Below are 20,711 nucleotides of genomic sequence, written 5' to 3'. Positions count from 1 at the left end.
TCACCAAAATCCAGGTATCTGCATGATGAGATATAATGCAAACTTGCAGTATGAAAACCACCAAGCATGCATTTTTCCACAAAAATCATAGACACACTTTTTCTATCAGAGGGCCACACCTTATATGACACCTATCCTATAATTCAGGCTCATTAAAATAAGTGCCAAAGCAACTAGTAACAACTAGTGTGAATAGTAAGCTCAGAAGTTATAATATTATTGGAAGAAAAAGCATAAATGCTGCAATTTTTAAAACAATATTAGCTATTTGCGGAGAAGTATTTTCTACTGCTTTCTTATAACACACTCAGGGGAAAAGAAAAAGGAAAGACCATCTGCAGCCAAGTTTTGCTTTTTAGTAAGCAGACGGGATGGGGAAAAGAGATGTGAGTCACGAGATGATCAACATTAATGCGAGCGTACGGGAAGAGATACAGTGGGCAGGAAAAGACAGAATCGGAAGATGAGCAGACGGTCAGTTGGAACCCCTGGGCTAAGGCCGGTCCAAATCCCATCTGTCAATTACCAATGGCATATGTGTTATTCTGAAATGTGATTGGCATGAAGATTTCTCCTCCTTTCATAGCAAATGGAATCTCCAGTACTCACTCTTTGTCTTTACCTCCCTCGGCAGCTGCTGCCATATCACATCTCACATTTTCCATTCTGCTGAACAGGGACTCAGAGCTCTTGTTCCCCACACACTGAGATGACAAGGCAGTGGCTGGCTGCCTTGCTCTTAAATGCAAAGAAGCTCCCAAGAATGGAAACTCCCCATTTGGGCAAAGCTAACAGGTCCCTCAACTGAGGAGAGGCCAGAAAGGAAAGGATAAAGGAGATGCTCATCAACACCAGCATGGATATTGATCACAACAACCAAATGAAACAACTTGTTTTTCCTCATGAGTACAGCTGTTCAGAAACAATAAGCTGCATAGCCTCCACAGTACTTTCAAACACTGCATGTACTCTGAAATCAATTATACAAAGCAGACACGTGGGACAGGCGTTTCTGACAACTTTGGGCATTCTTCCCAAAGAGAACCAGAAATCAAGCAACTGCCTCAGAAATTAAAAGAAGAAATAGTCTTAAATGTATCAAAGCCAACTGAAGTAATGTTTATTCTGATTTTTATTGAAGAGGAGGAAAAGTAAATAGATTAATCTTTATCACATTATTACTGTATTATTTTTAATGGAAATATCAGGCACAGGGTTAGGCCATGAGAGCTAGGATTGTTATTCTTATTATGTTTGTTTATATCCTGCTTTTTCTCTCCATATAGAGACTCAAAGCAGCTTACAACTAAAAGCATTTCAATACAACTTAAAATATGCTGCTACTGCTGCTTAATTGCTTAATCGCATAATCGTTTCTGACTCTTCGTGACCTCATGGACCAGTCCATGCCAGAGCTCCCTGTCGGCCGTCGCCGCCCCCAGTTCCTTCAAGGTCAACCCAGTCACTTCAAGGATACCGTCCATCCATCTCGCTCTTGGTTGGCCTCTCTTCCTTTTTCCTTCCATTTTCCCCAGCATCATGATCTTTTCCAAGCTTTCCTGTCTTCTCATGATGTGGCCAAAATACTTCAATTTTGCCTCTAATATCCTTCCCTCCAGTGAGCAGCCGGGCATTATTTCCTGGATGATGGACTGGTTGGATCTTCTTGGGGTCCAAGGCACTCTCAGGATTTTCCTCCAGCACCAGAGTTCAAAAGCATCTATCTTCCTTTGCTCAGCCTTGCTTATGGTCCAGCTCTCGCATCCATAGGTTATTATGGGGAATACCATTGCTTTGACTATGCGGACCTTCGTTGCTGTGATGACTCATGGGCCATGTAGTCCCGTTCCTAGCACTGTTGTGACAGATGAAGAGGAAAACTTAGGTTTCCCACCGTTTCAGCCAGAATTGGAGCCCTTGCACCTGCAGGAGATTTGCCTTCCAGAAGGCTGCCAAACAAGCCTTGAGCCGAAATTTCCCCCATTTTCTCGCTGTGATTATTATAAACAACAGAAAGGCGCTCAGGAGGCGTCTCGCAGGAGCGCTAGGATTGCTGCCAGGCATTCAGCTGATTAAGCCTGCTTCCCATGGGAAACTTTAGGGAGTCATGCATCTGGACACAGAGAATGGCTTTCGGTTCTGGTTCCCCAGAGAATTGTTCTTTGGCGGGAAAACGAGACCCTATTTAGGTGTTTTGCCCACGTAGGAATCTTGCGGAGTCAATTCGTCAGCTTCGGGAGTAGGTTGTGTGTGGACTACGCTACTCCCGCGTTCAAGTCCTTTGCTCCCGTTTCCAGCCTTGCCTTGCTCCACGGACCTTGCCTTGCTTTCCGGACCTCGCCACGAATTTACCACGGATCCTGTTCTTGCTCCTCGTTTCTTGTTGCCTTGAATTAAGCCTAGTGTTCCAAGAATCAAGTTTACTTCCTAGCCTTGCTTAAGTTTCATGGACTATAGGACCCTGTCATCTCCCCTCACCTTGCTTGGCAAAGTGAGTGTTTCGGTTACTGGATTACAACTTTGGACCTTAATATTTCATATTGGACATTGTTTCTTTGGACTAATTTTGACCTTTCCTGGAAGGTCTACTTCTGGACTATTTTCTACACTTGTTTTTATTAACTTTATATATTTCCACAATAAAGATATTAGATAGATTCTGGCCTCTGTGTATGGTTATTGGTGCTCTGCAGCCTGGGTCCTGACAGTTGCCAGTGTGATGTCTCTGCTCTTCACTATTTTATCAAGATTGGCCATTGCTCTCCTCCCAAGAAGTAAACGTCTTCTGATTTCCTGGCTGCAGTCTGCATCTGCAGTGATCTTTGCGCCTAGAAATATAAAGTCTGTCACTGCCTCCACGTTTTCTCCTTCTATTTGCCAGTTATCAATAGGTGTAGTTTAATTATGTTTAACTGCAACTCAGCTTTTGCACTTTCTTCTTTCACTTTGGTGATAAGGCTCCTCGGCTCTTCCTCACTTTCGGCCATCAGAGTGGTATCATCTGCATACCTAAGGTTGTTAATGTTTCTTCCAGCAATTTTAACTCCGGCCTTGGAATCGTCAAGCCCCATACGTCGCATGATGTGTTCTGCGTACAAGTTGAATAGGTAGGGTGAAAGTATGCAGCCCTGCCGCACTCCTTTCCCAATCTTGAACCAGTCTGTTGTTTCGTGATCTGTTCTTACTGTGGCTGTTTGGTCTTTATACAGATTTCTCAGGAGACAGACAAGGTGACTTGGTATCCCCATACCACCAAGAACATGCAATAGTTTATTATGATCCACACAGTTGAAGACATTAGAATAGTCAATAAAGCAGATGTAGATATTTTTCTGAAACTCTCTGGCTTCCTCCATTATCCAGCAGATATTGGCAATTTGGTCTCTCGTTCCTCTGCCTTTTCTAAACCCAGCTTGGACATGTGGCAACTCTCGCTCCATGTATTGCTGGAGTCTACCTTGCAGGATCTTGAGCATTACCTTACTGGAATGGGAAATAAGTGCTACTGTACAGAAGTTTGAGCATTCTTTAGCATTTCCCTTTTTTGATATGGGGATATAAATTGATTTTTTCCCAATCTGATGACCAATCTTGTGTTTTCCATATTTGCTGACATGTGGCATGCATCACCTTGACAGCATCACCTTCCAAGATTTTAAACAACTCAGCTGGGATCCCGTCGTCTCCTCCTGTTTTACATTTTTTAGAATTTAAGGTACTTGCTGATACAACATAAGGAGGATAAGAAAGTTCAGGTCACCTTCTTAACAACCCAGAAAAGCTCCTATTGGCCATAGGTGGAGGCTTTTTGCACTATAGAGCAAGGGATCCAGTGAAGATGTTACTTGCAGAGACATGATGTTTAGCTTAGGAGTCTCCCAGAAAGTAGGCAGAACAAGGAGGAAATTACATTATAGTAATCTCTCAATCAGAAGCTATTGTAACTGTAAGCGCTATGTACTCAGAGAGAAAAATGCTGTTTCAGATAATCACAATTTTCAATGAGAGCAGCTGTGCTAAAATGTGAACACAAATGGCTTTTACTGATTTGTCTGAAATAAGGGATTCTTTTTCTTTTTTTAATTACAAGGATTACATTTGCATTTCTCCACTTAGTAAAAACAAGTGCAAAAGTAAAGCATTTGGCCTTTGGAAATATTTCATAAGCCCAAGATAATATGTCAGCTGTGGCAGGGTAATTTATCAAAAGCAAGGGGGCAATGAGGAAGAAGTTAACCTTTACAAGAAAGGAAAAAAAATGTCTCCAAACCCTTCTCAATTTTTAAGAAAAGTTTACCAAATGGTTCCCTTGAGCCTTCTCATTCTTTTTAAAAGCTGAGTAAATTTCTAACTCTATATACTTTCCTTTCTAGTGCACTTCTGTTCATCTGGAGAGTTTTACCAGCTGGCAAAGGAAACAAGAGAATGCCTTGAGTTTTGGAAAGTTAGCTACACCTACAATAACAAAACATGGTTTTTTCCAAAACACAAAATTGGGGACAAAAAACACATACTGTGGAGTAGGTTACTTATACTTCTTAAATTAAGTCAAGTAGCAACATCAAGACTAGCCTTGGCATATGGGTTCTAAAGAAATGCAAATGCTATTTCACTAACATGAACTCAAACATGCTGGCCTATAGATGGCTAGGGGCAAACGACAAACCAACAAGAATAGAGTTCACTTCTGAGCATAGCCTTCATAACAAAATCCTTTGAAGTATCCTGTCCCCACAGTCATCATCTGAATTTTTGCTGCCGAGCCTTGTTTAACCATAAACAATGTATTGATCTTGAAAAAAAATGCAGGTTCTTCCTATAACCAGTGAAACAAGAGCAGCTACAACCACAATGACTCCTAGGATATATCGATTTGTGTGTGCATGTGCATGTCTGTGCATATATGTATCTTCAGGTTGCCTATAGACTTATCTTAGGAAAAGAATACTCGAAGTGGTTTGGCCAGTTCCTTCCTCTGAAATCTTGCCTACAACACCTGACACTCATTGGTGGTCTCCCATCCAAGTACTAACCAGAGCTGAATCTGGTTAGCTTCCAAGATCAGACAGGACCTGGTGCCTTTAGAACAGTGGTTCCCAATCTTTGGTCCCCCAGATGTTTTGGATTTCAACTCCCAGAAATCCCAACTTGCTTACAAGCTGTTAGGAATGGTGGGAGCTGAAGTTCAAAACACCTGGATGACCAAAGGTTGAGAACCACTGCTTTAGAATATAGAGATGAACACATGCCAGATGAGAAAGTAGTAGCATTCCTCTTCCTGCTACTGCTCTCCCCCAAACTGACAATAGATTCCAGATGAGAGAAGGTATTTCTTAAAATGGAAAATGTATTTTTTGCACATGATAAAATATCTCAATATCTATAAAATATTTAATATTATGTTCTCAGACAACAGAACACTGGCTGATTCATATTTATCTTCTTACTAGTTTCTGCAGAAAGTTGTATTTGTTAAGCTCAAGCTATTCAGGCACTGCCTGGATTTCTAATATACAATAGATGCCTAATAAAATAGACAACTCACTATAAAAAAGAAAGCCAAGTATGTATTAACATTTACACATGTACCTACATGATTTTCATCCTATTGGAGGATACCATTCTCTGTCTCCACTTTTGTTTTGATCCACTTTTGTTCTGATCTATCCAGGCCCACTCCTACAAATCAAGAGTGCTGCTTTCAATCCAATACTCATCAAATAATCTGACATGTTTTCTCAAAGCCTAGTCCACTAAACAAGTAAATCACCAATGGTTCTAAGGGGGAAACATGTTTATGGTATATGCAAGAAAATATAGTTAAGAAAAATTACCCAAATGACTTAGAAATGACTATTCCCCTAAACAAGGACAACAAGTCACTTAACACAAGTAAGGTATCTGGTTAATGTTGTGTGCCTTCAAGTCATACTGATGGCTTTTCTGAGACTAACTTAACAGAGGTTATTACTTGCTATGCTTCATTCTTCCAATGTTCAGGGTTGTACAGTACTTGTACAGTGTTCCCTTACTTATCGCGGGCGTTAGGTTCCAGGACCACTCGCAATAAGTGAAAATCCGCAAAATAGGGACGCTATATTTATTTTAATATTTATACATTATTTTAGTAGTTATACACTATTTTAAGTCTTTATCAACCAATCGTGTGTTGATGAATTGCCTCCTTCTCCTCCGGTTGCCGCTTAGGCTTCTTTTCTCTCCCTTTGGCTTCTCCTTCCTCCCTTCCTTAGGCTGTAAATTGTAATTTTTTTGTGATTTATAATAGTCTTTTAGAGTTTATTGAAAAACCGCGAAACAGCGAATCCGCGAAAAGTGAACCGCGAAGTAGTGAGGGAACACGGTATATAAATCTGTAACAAATGACAGACTTAGATTCACCTAGTACAGAAGAGGATCAAAAGGTCAAAAACAAGAAACAAATGTAAGGTCAGCTACCAGTGCCATGACTGACGGTTCAAGCTTACTTGACTTAGAAATCCATGCTTTCCTGACCTATGCTCAAAGTAAATCCAATAGTCTGTTCATCCTGATCTCCTGAGATAACATAAAAAGCAAAAGTATTATTAGGACATTTTGTATTGTCATATTTAAATCCGAACATGAAGGAGGGTTTATGTCACTCCACTTCTATAATCCAATATATTTGTGTAGCTTATTTTGATCATGTCACTAATGTGCACAGAAGCTGTATATTTCCAAACAGTTCTGGTTTGATGCACCAGATGAATTCTTGCAAAGTGTGTCTTTCACATCCTAGATGGAATATTACCAGAAAATATTTTTGCAGGAGAAGACCCTATTTCACTTAAATTAACCAGAGCCAAGTCCATAAATAAGAAGAAACAGTAGTAAGAAGATACATCAGTAGCAGAGCAATAATTTTGCCTTTGTCATAAGGTATGAATATCAGAAATGTGGAACTGGCAAGTTTGAAAAAGAAAAGTATAAATAAACCCACAAAAATGGTGAGAAGATTAGGAACATGTTTAAATCTCTTCAGCTAAATCAAGGATACTTGCATTATAATTCTATACTCACTTACATAGAAATATACTCCACTAAACAAAATGAACCTTACTTTTGAGTCGCAAAGAAGGAGAGGGAAACAATGCTGGAAGGATTTCGGGAACTACATTCTTAGCTGTAGTAATAGCAGCAACAAACAAAAATATGCTGGACCGGATATAATTCTTAACAATTATATATTTCTCTTTCCAAACACAGCTTGACTCTTTGCATGGTAATCCAAATACAAGCCAACAAGTAGCTTGACTCTTTGCATGACAATCCAATACAAGCCAAGTTTGCAGTCATCAGCTTCCTGGACTGCAAACCAAATTTGAATTCCATGGAGTAGCTTCCTAGGTCTCAAACAGCCTCTTCTCACTAATGACTGATCTAAGATACTAACCAAAGAAATCTATGGGTGGGGGGAGGCCTCCAACCACCATTCCACAGGACTGCAATCTTATTAGAAGGTAGTTATTATCAAATACCTTGAAATTTACCTCCTGGTAAATCTTCTGGCAGGATCATGGCTCATTTTTTAATAAAACTGTCCTTGTATATTTCTGATTAGTGTAAAATGTTGATATGTTGCCATGGCAATTTTGAATTGCTGCAGCCGTTTCTATCAGAATACTGAGAAGGGCCGGTTTAAATGATGTCTTGATTTCTTGCCAATTTTCCTTTAGTAAGCAATGAGAAGGAAGGAAGGGGGAGAAACAACCAACTACATTATTTGGTGGTGCATGAACCAACTCTGTATAAGCAGTTGAAGCCTTTAGTCTGAATGTTCACCCATCTTGCAAATCAGATCTAATTAGTATTATTGTAAAGGGTTCAGCCTCAAAACCTATAATTTCAGTATATACAGAATTACATTATTCAAAATCTTGAATTCCAGAATAGTCCATGGGGGGAAAGAACCAGCCTCAAGGCAAGGTGAGGATGACCATGAATTGTGTCATCTCTGCAGGGGATAGATCAAAACCTCGATTTTTGCCATGGCTCACAGCCCTTGAAACACGCCACCCCATGTAGCTGTCTCATTCTGTGGCGGAGCTGACTCTTTCCCCTCCTTGCACTGAAATATTTACAATAGTTAGGACAGGGAGGATATCAAACAATGAAGAAAGTGAAGCTGGGTGTTTCATATTTTAAACCATGAAAATAAAATTTATTTTCACTGCAAAATGGGTAAGTTTGATCTTAATGGATTCAACATTTCTCTAAATGTATAGAATGCCTACAGGTAGAATAGGAACCAACACCTGATACACAGAACTAGTATGAACAATACAAACACAGCAAATAGACTTTGGAATTCTGGGATTTACTTTGAGCTTTTTTCTAGATCATCTCCTGCAATCAATACAAAACAGTGACTGGAGGAGTCAAATATACACCTAGTAGAATGAAGAGCAGGGTGTCAGGTCAAGGACTACTCACACTCGAAAGGGAGCTCCACAGTCAATTGTTCATTTTGAAAATACATGGACTTGCTGAGGGAAATTTTCCAATGTGTCACAACTGAGCTCAGTTGTTTCATACAGAAATCCCTTTTCCTGCTCCCACTTTCTTCATTTCAAAATTCTAATTCAGTTTCAGAAAATCTATTAGTGGTTGCTATTGTTAAACAACTGGCAATCATTTCCAGATATCCTGCAGAGATGAACCAGTAGATCCCCATCTACTTTCTAGCCTATGTATTAGATTATCATAGTGACTTTTTTCTGCAACATACATACATACATACATACATACATAGGGAGTTTTAAATTGAAGGATTTCTGCTCTCCAGCCTGCAAGAAATGTCTCAGAGGCACTTAAGCACCTCTGCTTCAGCTAGGAACCTAATCCATCATCTGAGTTAGCAGACATTCAATAAACACCTACTGCTGTTGCCATGCCAGCATCGTCCTCTAAAATAAAAGCATCATCACAACTCACTCATACTAGTAAAAAGAAGCAAAGCAGCAACTGAATCTAGCTAGTAGCATCCCAATCAAGCCTATTCCAGAAACCAGAGGAATACCTGTCAAACAATATTCTTACATCACCCTAACAGTATTCTAATGCTTCCTTCAGAACACTCTTTAGAAGTTTACATCAGCAAGGCTACCCATATAGTTATTCCAGAAAATGGGAAAATGCAATAGAAAGATTTCCTCAAGAACATAACTGCACTTCCATGTACTTTCAAAATGGAAAGGCTGGCTACGAAATTATCTCCCAAGGTAGTTTCACAGCCTCCACTCCTTCCCTGTTGTCCTTTCACTGGTGAGCAAGGATCTTTGAGGACATTAACTGGTTGCCAAGAAAATAGCTTTAATGACTACATCGTGTACTTTCTTTATTGATGTGAATTTAAACAGCGTTTCAATCCACTGTGTTTTAATATTATTATGTGTGCATCTGTGGTGTACCTTCATGTCACCTATCACCTGATGCCAACTCCATTAATTTCATAGAATTTTTTTAAGCAAGGTCCTTGTGTTTAACACCACAATGCTCTGTGTTGTTGTCTGTATCTTTTTTCAAGTTAATTTTGCTGTGAGTCATACTGTGTCTGTTTTAGGAGGAACGAAGGAGATAAATCAAATAAAGAAGTGTACACTGTGTCTACACACACCTTCAAGCCGCCTGTCAACTTATGATGACCTCATGAATTTCGTGTATGTGTGTGTGTGTATATATATACATATACATATATATATATATATAAAACGAGGAATACTGTAGTCATGTAGATTGGGTGGCTGCTGTTGATATCTAACTAGGCCTCCTCAGTTGCCTATGGACACCCAGGAACAATAGAGGGATTGGTACAGTTCCAGGAACCACACATGAATCTATGGGAGAGTTCAGATGAATAGTAAAAACATATCCAGCTCTATCAGAAATACACACCATTCAAATGTCAGGCCCAGGGCTGTGGCGCAGGCTGGAGAGCAAGCCAGCTGAATACAGCTGCAATGAATCACTCTGACCAGGAAGTCATGAGTTCGAGGCCCACTCGGAGCCTATGTTTGTCTTGTCTTTGTTCTATGTTAAAAGGCATTGAATGTTTGCCTATATGTGTAATGTGATCCGCCCTGAGTCCCCTTTGGGGTGAGAAGGGCGGAATATAAATGCTGTAAATAAATAAATAAATAACTTTCAGAGACCAGATCAAATCTTGCAAAAAAGGTTATTACCTCCAAAAACTGAAAATTATCATATACAAGGATAAAGGAAACACTGTGCTAAATTCAATCTTAGTGATTGCCAGGCTGGAAATCTATATATATAAAAGAGTGATGGCATCACGGCAATTCACAAAACAACAAAAGTACAGGCCCCCCAACCTCAAAATTTGACAACACAACCCATCATCCACGCCTCAAGGTTGATACAACAAAAAGAAAATAAAAATAAAGTCCTAATTAGAAGGAGAGCAATAATTTTTTTTTATCCAATTGCTGCCAGTTTAGAGGGCTAATCTCTGCCCACTTGGTTGCCTAGCAACCAAGGGACAGCCAGGTTTCAGTTAGGGGACAGGCAGATTTAGGCCTCACTTAGACTTCTTCCACAGATTATCTAATTTGCACTGGATTATATGGCAGTGTAGACCCAAGGCCCTTCCACACAGCTATATAACCCATTTATAATCTTATATTATCTGCTTTGCACTGGATTATCTTGACTCCACACTACCATATAATCCACTTCAGTGTGCATTTTATACAGCTGTGAAGAAGGAGCCTCAGATAATCCAGTTCTGAGCAGATAATATAAGATTAGAAATATACAGTAGAGTCTCACTTATCCAATGTAAACAGGCTGGCAGGATAAGTGAATATGTTGGATAATAAGAAGGGATTCAGGAAAAGCCAATTAAACATCAAATTAGGTAATCGTTATACAAATTAAGCACCAAAACATCATATTATACAACAAATTTGACAGAAAAAGTAGTTCCATGCGCAGTAATGCTATGTAGTATTTACAGTAGAGTCTCACTTATCCAACACTCACATATCCAACGTTCTGGATTATCCAACGCATTTTGTAGTCAATGCTTTCAATATATCGTGATATTTTGGTGCTAAATTCATAAATACAGTAATTACTATATAGCATTACTGTGTACTGAACTACTTTTTCTGACAAATTTGTTGTCTAACATGAAGTTTTGGTGCTTAATTTGTAAAATCATAACTTAATTTGATGTTTAATAGGGTTATCCATAATTCCTCATTATCCAACATATTCGCTTATCCAACGTTCTGCCGGCCCGTTTATGTTGGATAAGTGAGACTCTACTGTACTGTATTTACAAATTTACCACTAAAATATCACAATGAATTTAAAACACTGACTACAAAAGCATTGATTATGAAAAGGCAGATTGCGTTGGATAATCCAGAACATTGTATAAGCGAATGTTGGATAAGTGAGATTCTTCTTTAATATGAAATAATTACTGGGATAGAATAATGCAGAACAATATAATCTCTAAAACCAGGACAGTAAATAAACAGGGGAATTCCACACAGGAAACAATCAGGGCCAGCTAACACCTCCCAACGAAGTATTCCCATCATCAAAGTCTGGCAAATCCTGTTTTCTCAGGGCCACAGACAGTAGAAGCACATAAAATATCGCAAACAACATCACTCTGAAAACAAGGGAATTCCAGACAGGAAACAATCAGGGCCAGCTAACACCTCCCAACAAAGTATTCCCATCATCAAAGTCTGGAAAATCCTGTTTTCTCAGGGCCACAGGCAGTAGAAGCACATAAAATATCGCAAACAACACCACTCTGAAGACAAGGGAATTCCAGACAGGAAACAATCAGGGCCAGCTAACACCTCCCAACAAAAAATTCACTCAGGGAGGAAACAGCCAGGCTTTAAAGCTGCAAGGCCATTACATCCTAATCATTTTTCCTAATTGCAGCATTCATACTTGCCTCCAACAAACAAAAAAAACCAATCAGAAATATTATATATTCACAACCTTTAGGAAATAATATCCCCTGATGGCGCAGCGTGTTAAAGCGCTGAGCTGCTGAACTTCTGGACTGAAAGGCCACAGGTTTGAATTGGGGGAGCGGAGAGAGCCCCCACTGTTAGCTCCAGCTTCTGCCAACCCAGAAGTTCAAAAACATGCAAATGTGAGTGCATCAATAGGTACTGCTCCGGCGGGAAGGTAACGCCGCTCCATGCAGTCATCCCACATGACCCTGGAGGAGTCTACGGACAACGCCGGCTCTTCGGCTTAGAAATGGAGATGAGCACCAACCTCCAGAGTAAGACACGACTGGACTTAATGTCTGGGGAAAACCTTTACCCTTGACCTTAACTACCACCAATTCCTCAATACTTTATTTCCCATACCACCATACTTCGCCACAACAACGCGTGGCCGGGCACAACTAGTGTTAATATAAAACTGGGAAGTGTCCAAAAAGTAAAACTGTTTAAGAATCAATACCGAAGTCAAAATATGGGTTTTGCAGCCACAGTATATTGAAAACAGTGCAGCAAGGGTAAGGGCAACTGCAAGGCAGAATCAGCATGTAAAAAAGTGGGTGCTTGTAGAAAACATCCATGGATTCTCTCTTGAAAATACCCCCCCCCCTTTCAATGCCCCAAGCGTTAAACATTTCTCTCTCTCTCTCTCTCTCTTCCTTGTTCATAAAGGTTTTGCCCAGCTGGACTCTAAAATCTAAGGTAAGTCAGGTTGAAGGGGAGTAGGAAAAAGTCTGGAGACTTATGAGTAGAATATTAATACCCATACACACATGACATTTGCAGTTTCTTGAGAATCAAATATCTGGGACAAATATACCACTATTGTGTGCATTTCTGTCTGAGGTAATCTTGCTATATAAATTGCACTATACCTTCACCCCACTTCAGCACAGCTTTATCCATAATTAACACAGTTTATTCTACAAACTGCCCATATTTTGCACAGATATTTCATGCTAGTGCCAAGTGCTCACACAGCAACACTATGGAAAATCTTTGTACAATCAGGAAGGGCACTAAATAATATAACACCACAGGAAAGCAGTCTCCTAAGGCGATAAAACAATGTGCAACCTGCCAAGAGCGGGTCTATAACATCCCTAGAGGTATTTGCTTATTAAGGTATTAAGGCTAGTATCTCTCTTTCTTGAAATGCTTGGATGACTTGGGGGGAGGGGGATAGAACTGTTTATCACATAGGAAAATCCTGAGGTTCTTTAACACGATGCTAACACCTGAGAATTTTATTCTGGTAGCTAGGAATTTTGAATATATGCAGAGATGAAGAGGAATTGGTTCCAATTTCACAGAGGAAGATACCATCTCTGGCTATGATGTATCTGTCTGATGGCACTGAGGGATCTGTATTCCATAGGGATTTATAATGTTACCAGATATCTTCTTGGGGAATGTGAAGAATCAATGCCCTGGCAGTTTTATATACTAAAGAAAGAGGGTCTTGTGTCACTATGCGGTATCTAATTCTATATGCTTGGTCTCTGTGATGCAGGGAGTGTATTCTAGTGATGTGAGACCTCCTTACATATGATCTTTCCCATTTGTTAGGACAGAGAAGAAATCTATATTACAGAGCATCTGTTCCTAGGAAGAAATTCTAGTCTGGGGAAGAAATCTTCCTTAAAGACACCCATGTTCCCCACAAGGCAGATGAATGTGAATTACTGACGCTTTATGATAAAATATAATTTTATTGATGCAGTTTCTGGGATTTGAACAACCACTGCAGACTGGTCTTATTACCATTTAAGACCTGTATCTATTATGTTGTAAGTAGGTTTTAAAAATTGTTGTAAACTGTGTACAGGAAGTCCCCGAGTTACAAACATCCCATTTACAAACAACTCATAGTTAAGAACAGGGGTGAGACAATGGGAATGAGAAAAATCTATCCCTCTGAAGGGAAATTCATTCTTGGAAGATTTATCATGGGGAAAAGTTGTCTCCACCGAAACTTCATTACCAATGCTTGTTTCCACAACAAGCCAACATTTTCAAAATCCATTCTCATAGGGACAGAAAGTGAGGTGAAATCTTTTGAACAGGGGCACAGATAGCAAAACAAACACCACAGGGCTGTTAACCCTTCCCTGTGCTATCCAAAGCTTTTATATATGTGTGTGAGTCTGTGTTTGAATATATATACAGTTATATGTATTTGGCTGGAGTTACTTACAAAATGTACTGACTTACAAACAAGTTCAACTTAAGAATAACCTACAGACCTATCTTGTTTGTAACTTGGGAATTGCCTGCATTTAATTATTTTGGCTGTAACAATTTAATATTATTGCAAGCCCTTTCTTTGGCAGAATATAAAAAAATACATTTACAGTGAGAACAGGTGCCTCTAAAGATGAGAAATATCTATTAATAGATCAACATCCTGAAGATATTAGGAAGGAGATATCATTGGTTATTACAGCAGAATCTATTACAAAAATTATCGATGCCAACAGATAATTGGTAAGAAATGAAACTTATTTGGCCCATGTGATTTTGTTGGCATTTCTTGAAAAGGGGAGACAGAGCCAACCTTACAGTGCGCTCCAGCAAAATGGCCGGAAGCAGCAAATTGTGAGTCTTAATATTGACGGGGGGGGGGGGGGGGGGAGGGGGTGGCTGTTCTGTTCTTCAGACAGCAAATTATCTTGGGGCAACATTGAAAGAAGATAATGTTGTATGCAGAATAACATGTTCCTGAAAAGCAAGCAATGACAATGCTACATTTACTACAGAATTGAGATAAATGTTTTAGGTGACTGGAAGACACCTGCTTGACAACATGGGAGAAGGGGAGAAAGCACTCAAAATTCACCCCATGAGACATGTTTTGGAGAGGAAGTTCACACCCAAGCTAGGTGCCAGAGCCATTATTCCGAGAAGCCTGGGGCTGAATCTAGAGAACAGGAGTCGGAAAGAGAGAACCTGTTGCCTGGAGCTGTGAAAAACCAGGAGGAAGGAGGTGCTATTTTTCCTTGAAATGCATCAACACACCATTTGTTGCCATAAAGGTCTCCATCCCAGGTTCAAAGAATCATAGAGTTGGAAGCAACCTCAAATGCCACCCAGTCCAACTTCCTGCCACACAGGAATACACAATGAAAGCACCCCCAGCAGATAGCTATCTAGCCTCTGTTTAAAAACCTCCAGAGAAGGAGATTCCACCACACTTTTGGGCAACATATCCACTGTCCAACAACTCTTCTAATCTTTTCTTACAGTCCACTGGGGGCTAGTCTTTGGAACAACACAAGCTTGTCCCCTCCTCTATATGACATCTATTCAAATATTTAAACATGACTATCATGGCCCTTCATAACCTTCTCTTCTTCAAATGAGACATACCCAGCTCCCTCAACTACTTCTCATAGGGCTTGGATTCTAAACTTTTAATCATTTCGGTTGCCCTTCTCTGGACCCATTCAAGCCTGTCAATATGCCTCTTGAATTGTGATGCCCAGAACTGGACACAGTATTATTTCAGGTGAAATCAGCTCAAAGCAGAATAGAATGGGACTATGACTTCTCTTGATCTAGACATTATACTATTGATTTGAATGGGCTTTTTAGCTGCCGCATCACACGGTTGAATCATGTTCAGCTTGTGGTCTACAAAGAATCCTAAACCCCTTTCACGTGTACAGTTTTCCAGTCAGATTTCACCCACCCTATATCTGTGAATTTCATTTCTTCTGTTGAAATCCATTGTTTTAATTTTGCCCCGCTCTCTAACCTGTTAAGGTCACATAAGAGTCTGATCCTGTCCTCTGGGGTATTAGCGATCCCTCCTAATCAGTATCATCTGCAGATCTGATGATAAGCATGCCTTCTATTCCATCATCCAAGTCACTGATAAAGATGTTGAATAGCACTGGGCCTGGGACAGAGCCCTTGGGTCTCTCTGCTCCATCAGGAAGCACCCTTTGGCTTTGACTGGTTAACCAGACCTTTAACAATATTCCCAGAGACATTCTCAAAAATAAACTGGTTAAGATGTGGGCAGATTGGGGATTGGTTGACTGGTCAAACCCACAAGGCGCTTCCTAATGGAGAGAAGTGACCAGTGGGGTGCTGCAGTGCTATTCCACATCTTTATCAATTAGAGGCAATCCACGCATTACAAACACCCGACTTATAAACAACTCAGGGGTGAGACAACAGGAAGTGAGATAAATCTATCCCTAGAAAGGGAAATTCAGTGCTGAAAGAGTTATTATAGGGAGAAGCTCCACTGAGGTTTTCTCACCAATCCTTGTTTCTACAACAAGCTAAATTTTCAAAATACAATTCTCACAGGGACAGAAAGTGAGGTGAAATCTTCTGAACAGTGGCAGAGGCAGCAAAAGAGACACCACAGGGGTGTTAACACTTCCCTATGCAATCCAAAGCTTATATACCAGACATGGGCAAACTTGGGCCCTCCAGGTGTTTTGGACCTAAGGAATTGTGGAAGTTGAAGTCCAAAACACCTGGAAGGCCCAAGTCTGCCCATGCCTGGTCTAAATGTAGTCCAACACTCCCATCATTTGCCCATGCCTGGTATATAAGCTTTGGATAGCACAGGAAAGTGTTAACATCCCTATGGTGTCTCTTTTGCTGTATCTGCCGATGTTCAGAAGATTTCATCCCACCTTCTGTCCCTGTGAGAATTGGATTTTGAAAACAAGGATTGCTGAGAAAGCTTCAGTGGAGCTTCTCCTCATGATAACTCTTTCAGGAGTTAATTCCCCTTTCTAGGACTAGATTTATCTTGCTTCTTGTTGCCTCATCCACATTCTTAACTATGAGTCGTTCGTAAGTCAGGTGTTTGTAACGCAGGGACTGCCTGTAATTGATAAATATGCGGAATAGCCAGTAGGTTGTTCAGAATTGTGGAAGTTTAAGTCAAAAAACATCTGAAGGGCCCAAATTTGCCCATGCCTGTTATATATACACACATATACATGTTTGGCTGGAGTTACACTTTCAAAATGAACCTGTTCCAATTTATATACAAATTCAACTTAAGAACAAACCCCTATCTTGTTTGTAACTTGGGGACTGTCTATGGGATGATGGGAGAGAATGCATGCTGACACCCAGAGTCCGGGACCTGTGGCATCTTTCCAGGACAGGGAGGGAGGGGTGTCTGGTGGAGCCTTCTGGGCGAGGGCCCCATCCCTCCCTCCCTCCCTCGAATCAGAGTTGAAAGAGACCTCGTGGGCCATCCAGTCCAGCCCCATTCTGCCTTGAACCAGGATAATCGCATTCAAAGCACCCCCAACAGATGGCCATCCAGCCTCTGCTTAAAAGCCTCCAAAGAAGGAGCCTCCACCACACTCCATGGCAGCGAGTTCCACTGCTGAACAGCTCTCTCACACAGTTTGGAAGTTCTTCCTAATGTTCAGGTGGAATCTCCTTTCCTGTAGTTTAGAGCTGTTGTTTCGCGTCCAAGTCTCCAGGGTAGCAAGAAAACAAGCTTGCTCCCTCCTACCTATAACCTCCCCTCACATCCTTTTACATGGCCACCACGCCTCCTCTCAGCCTTTCTCTTTTGCAGGCTGAACATGCCCAGCTCTTAAAGCCACTCCTCATAGGGCTTTTTCTCCAGACCCTTGATCATTTGAGCCATCCTCCTCTGGACATTCCAGCTTATCAACATCTCCCTTCAATTGTGGTGCCCAGAATTGGACAGTGTTTCCAGGTGTGGTCTGACCAAGGTGGAATAGAGGGGTAGCATGACTTCCCTGGATCTAGACACTAGACTCCTATTTATGCAGGCCAAAAACCCATTGGCTTTTTTAAACCGCTGCATGACATTGTTGGCTCATGTTTAACCTGTTGTCCACGAGGACTCCAAGATCTTTTTGTCCCCCATTCTGTATCTATGCATTTCGTCTTTTCTGCCTAAGTGGGGTATCTTGCATTTATCCCTGTGGAAGTTCATTTGGTGACCTAGCCTTTGTCCCTATCCCTGCCTGCCCACCTTGAGGTAGTCGTTCTCAGCGCGCAGCTCCTCCATCTCCCGGGCGGCGCCGGCGTCGAGCATCTCCTCGGTGAGGTCGGAGAAGGCGAGCGAGGCGCTGAGGGGCAGGCGGCTGCTGGCCAGCGAGGAGGAGCAGTCCTCGGGCGGCGGGGAGGCGCTGGGCGGCGGGGCCTCGGGGCTGTCTCCGCCGCCGCCGCCGCCTCCTGCTCCCCGCTTCAGCAGCGAGCGCAGCTTGGCCTCCTCGCAGCCGCTGCAGTCGGAGCCCTCGGAGCTGCTGTCGGACAGGCTGGGCGGCGGCGGCGGCGGGCGAGAAGAGCCCCCCTCGGCGGCGGCCATGGCCAGCCGGCTCCTCCCTTTGGCCCTCGCCTTCCCGCCGCCCCGCGCCGCCCCCGACGGGGCCGCCGCCGCCGCTCCCGACACCGCCCTGCCCTTCTTGTCCCCGCGGCCTTCCTTGGAGCCCGCCGCCCGCCGCGCGGAGCCCAGCCTGCCGGAGAAGGCGGCCGGGGAGCCGCGGCGGGTCTTGGCCAGCGACCACCCGGGCACCTCCTTGGGCCGGGCCGGCGAGGGCGCCCGCTGCAGGCGCTTCTTCTCCGGCGGAGGAGGCGGCGGAGGAGGAGGGGGGTCCGCCTCGGATGGAGGCGCCGCGGCGGCCATCGCTTTCACTCCAGGCCGGAGCCGCTCATGGCCGCCGAGGAGAGGAAAGGGGAGGAATGATGCTCCTCTCGCGAACAAGACGAAGAAGAAGAACGAGGAGGAGGGCCTCTCGCTCCCTCCCTCCTCCCTTCCTCGCTCCGCCTCCTCGCGGCCTCTCTCGCTCTCTCTCTCCCCGCCCACTGACGCGCCCGCCTTGGAAACAAAAGGCGGAGAGAAGAAGAGCGAGGCCGGCGTCGCCAGGGCCGCCCGCGGTGGGCCATCCCTGAGGCAACAGCGACCCCTTTCCCGCCAAGACGTAAGCCCACGGAGCACGGCCTGTGTTAGTTACCTCAGGAGCTCTCCCCCGCCATCCCTGAGCGCCCTCTTGGGACATGGAGCAGAACAACAAGGAAGGATAATAATAATAATAATAATAATAATAATAATAATAATAATAATAATAATAATAATAATAATAATAATAATAATAATAATAATAATAATAATAATAATAATAATAGGAATCCAGTCACCAAAACATTCCCTCAAGAGCTCTTTTGCCCCTCATCCCTGAGCGCACCCTTGGGACATTTTTTTAATCGCGTCAGAAGCGAATTGAGAACACACTGCAAGTCGCTTCTGGTGTGAGAATCAGTTTTCTACAAATACGTTACCCAGGGGACACCCGGATGAGTTCTGGGAGGTTTCTCTTGGGACATAAGGGAGAGCAACAATACATAATCATAATAGGAATTCACTCCCCAGAATATTATTATTATTTACCACACTTATACCCCGCCCTTCTCATCCCGAAGGAGACCCAGAGCGGCCTTAAAAAGGCAACGATGTGGTACCACACGTATACATATATGTAAATAAACAACACATTAGAAGAGCTCCTGCGAATATTACCTCAGGAGCTCTTTTTTCCACACCATCCCTGAACGTACTTTTGGGACATGGAGGAAAACAACAACAATAGGAATCCATTCACCAAAGCATTATCTCAGGAGCTCAATTTCACCCCATCGCTGAGCACACTCTTAGGACACGGAGGATCACAATAACAATGAGAATAGCAAATAATAATGATAATAATAATAATAATAATAATAATAATCTATCTTGTTTGCTGTGTCATAATAAAATAATAATTATCAATAATAATTGATAATATTGAATTATCAATAATTATTATTATTGACAAAATTACGATCTGCCAACTGCAAAAGGCCACCCTACTGGGATCTGCGCGCATCATCCGAAAATACATCACACAGTCCTAGACACTTGGGAAGTGTTTGACTTGTGATTTTGTGATACGAAATCCAGCATATCTATCTTGTTTGCTGTGTCATAATAAAATAATAATAATAATAATAATAATAATAGGAATCCATTCACCAAAGCATTACCTCAGGAGCTCAATTTCACCCCATCTCTGAGCACACTCTTAGGACACGGAGGATCACAATAACAATGAGAATAGCAAATAATAATAATGATAATAATAATAATAATAATAATAGGAATCCATTCACCAAAACATTACCTCAGGAGCTCTTTTTAACCTCCATCCCTGAGCACATTCTTGGGACATTAATAACAATGGTGGTGATGCTGCTGATAATAATAGGAATCCATTCAGCAAAACATTATCTCAAGAGCTCTTTTTGATCCCCTATCTCTGAGTCCACTCTTAGGACATAAAGGAGAACAATAGTAACAAATAATAATAATAATAGGATGATAGGAATCCATTCACCAAAACATCACATCAGGACCTCCCCCCCCCATTCTTAAGCTCACTCTTGGGACACGAAGGATAATAATAATAATAATAATAATAATAATAATAATAATAATAATAGGAATCCAGTCACCAAAACATTCCCTCAAGAGCTCTTTTGCCCCTCATCCCTGAGCGCACCCTTGGGGCATTTTTTTAATCGCGTCAGAAGCGAATTGAGAACACACTGCAAGTCACTTCTGGTGTGAGAATCAGTTTTCTACAAATACGTTACCCAGGGGACACCCGGATGAGTTCT

General features: G+C 41.9%; 1 protein-coding gene across 2 annotated transcripts in view; it reads right to left on the bottom strand.

Annotated features, from left to right (window-relative positions):
• The window catches only part of mtcl2 (microtubule crosslinking factor 2), a 107,985-nt gene extending 89,208 nt beyond the window's left edge, over positions 1 to 18,777 (bottom strand). For both annotated transcript variants that reach the window (XM_062978782.1, XM_062978783.1), the window contains exon 1: positions 18,031 to 18,777. In XM_062978782.1, coding sequence (XP_062834852.1) covers positions 18,031 to 18,684 — 654 coding nt within the window. In that variant the 5' untranslated portion in view covers positions 18,685 to 18,777. The remainder of the gene's footprint in view (positions 1 to 18,030) is intronic.
• Positions 18,778 to 20,711: the final 1,934 nt, after the last annotated feature.

The sequence above is a fragment of the Anolis carolinensis genome, chromosome 4 (assembly GCF_035594765.1).
Source record: "Anolis carolinensis isolate JA03-04 chromosome 4, rAnoCar3.1.pri, whole genome shotgun sequence".
Taxonomy (NCBI): Eukaryota; Metazoa; Chordata; class Lepidosauria; order Squamata; family Dactyloidae; genus Anolis; species Anolis carolinensis.
This window is presented reverse-complemented; position numbering and strand designations above follow the sequence as displayed.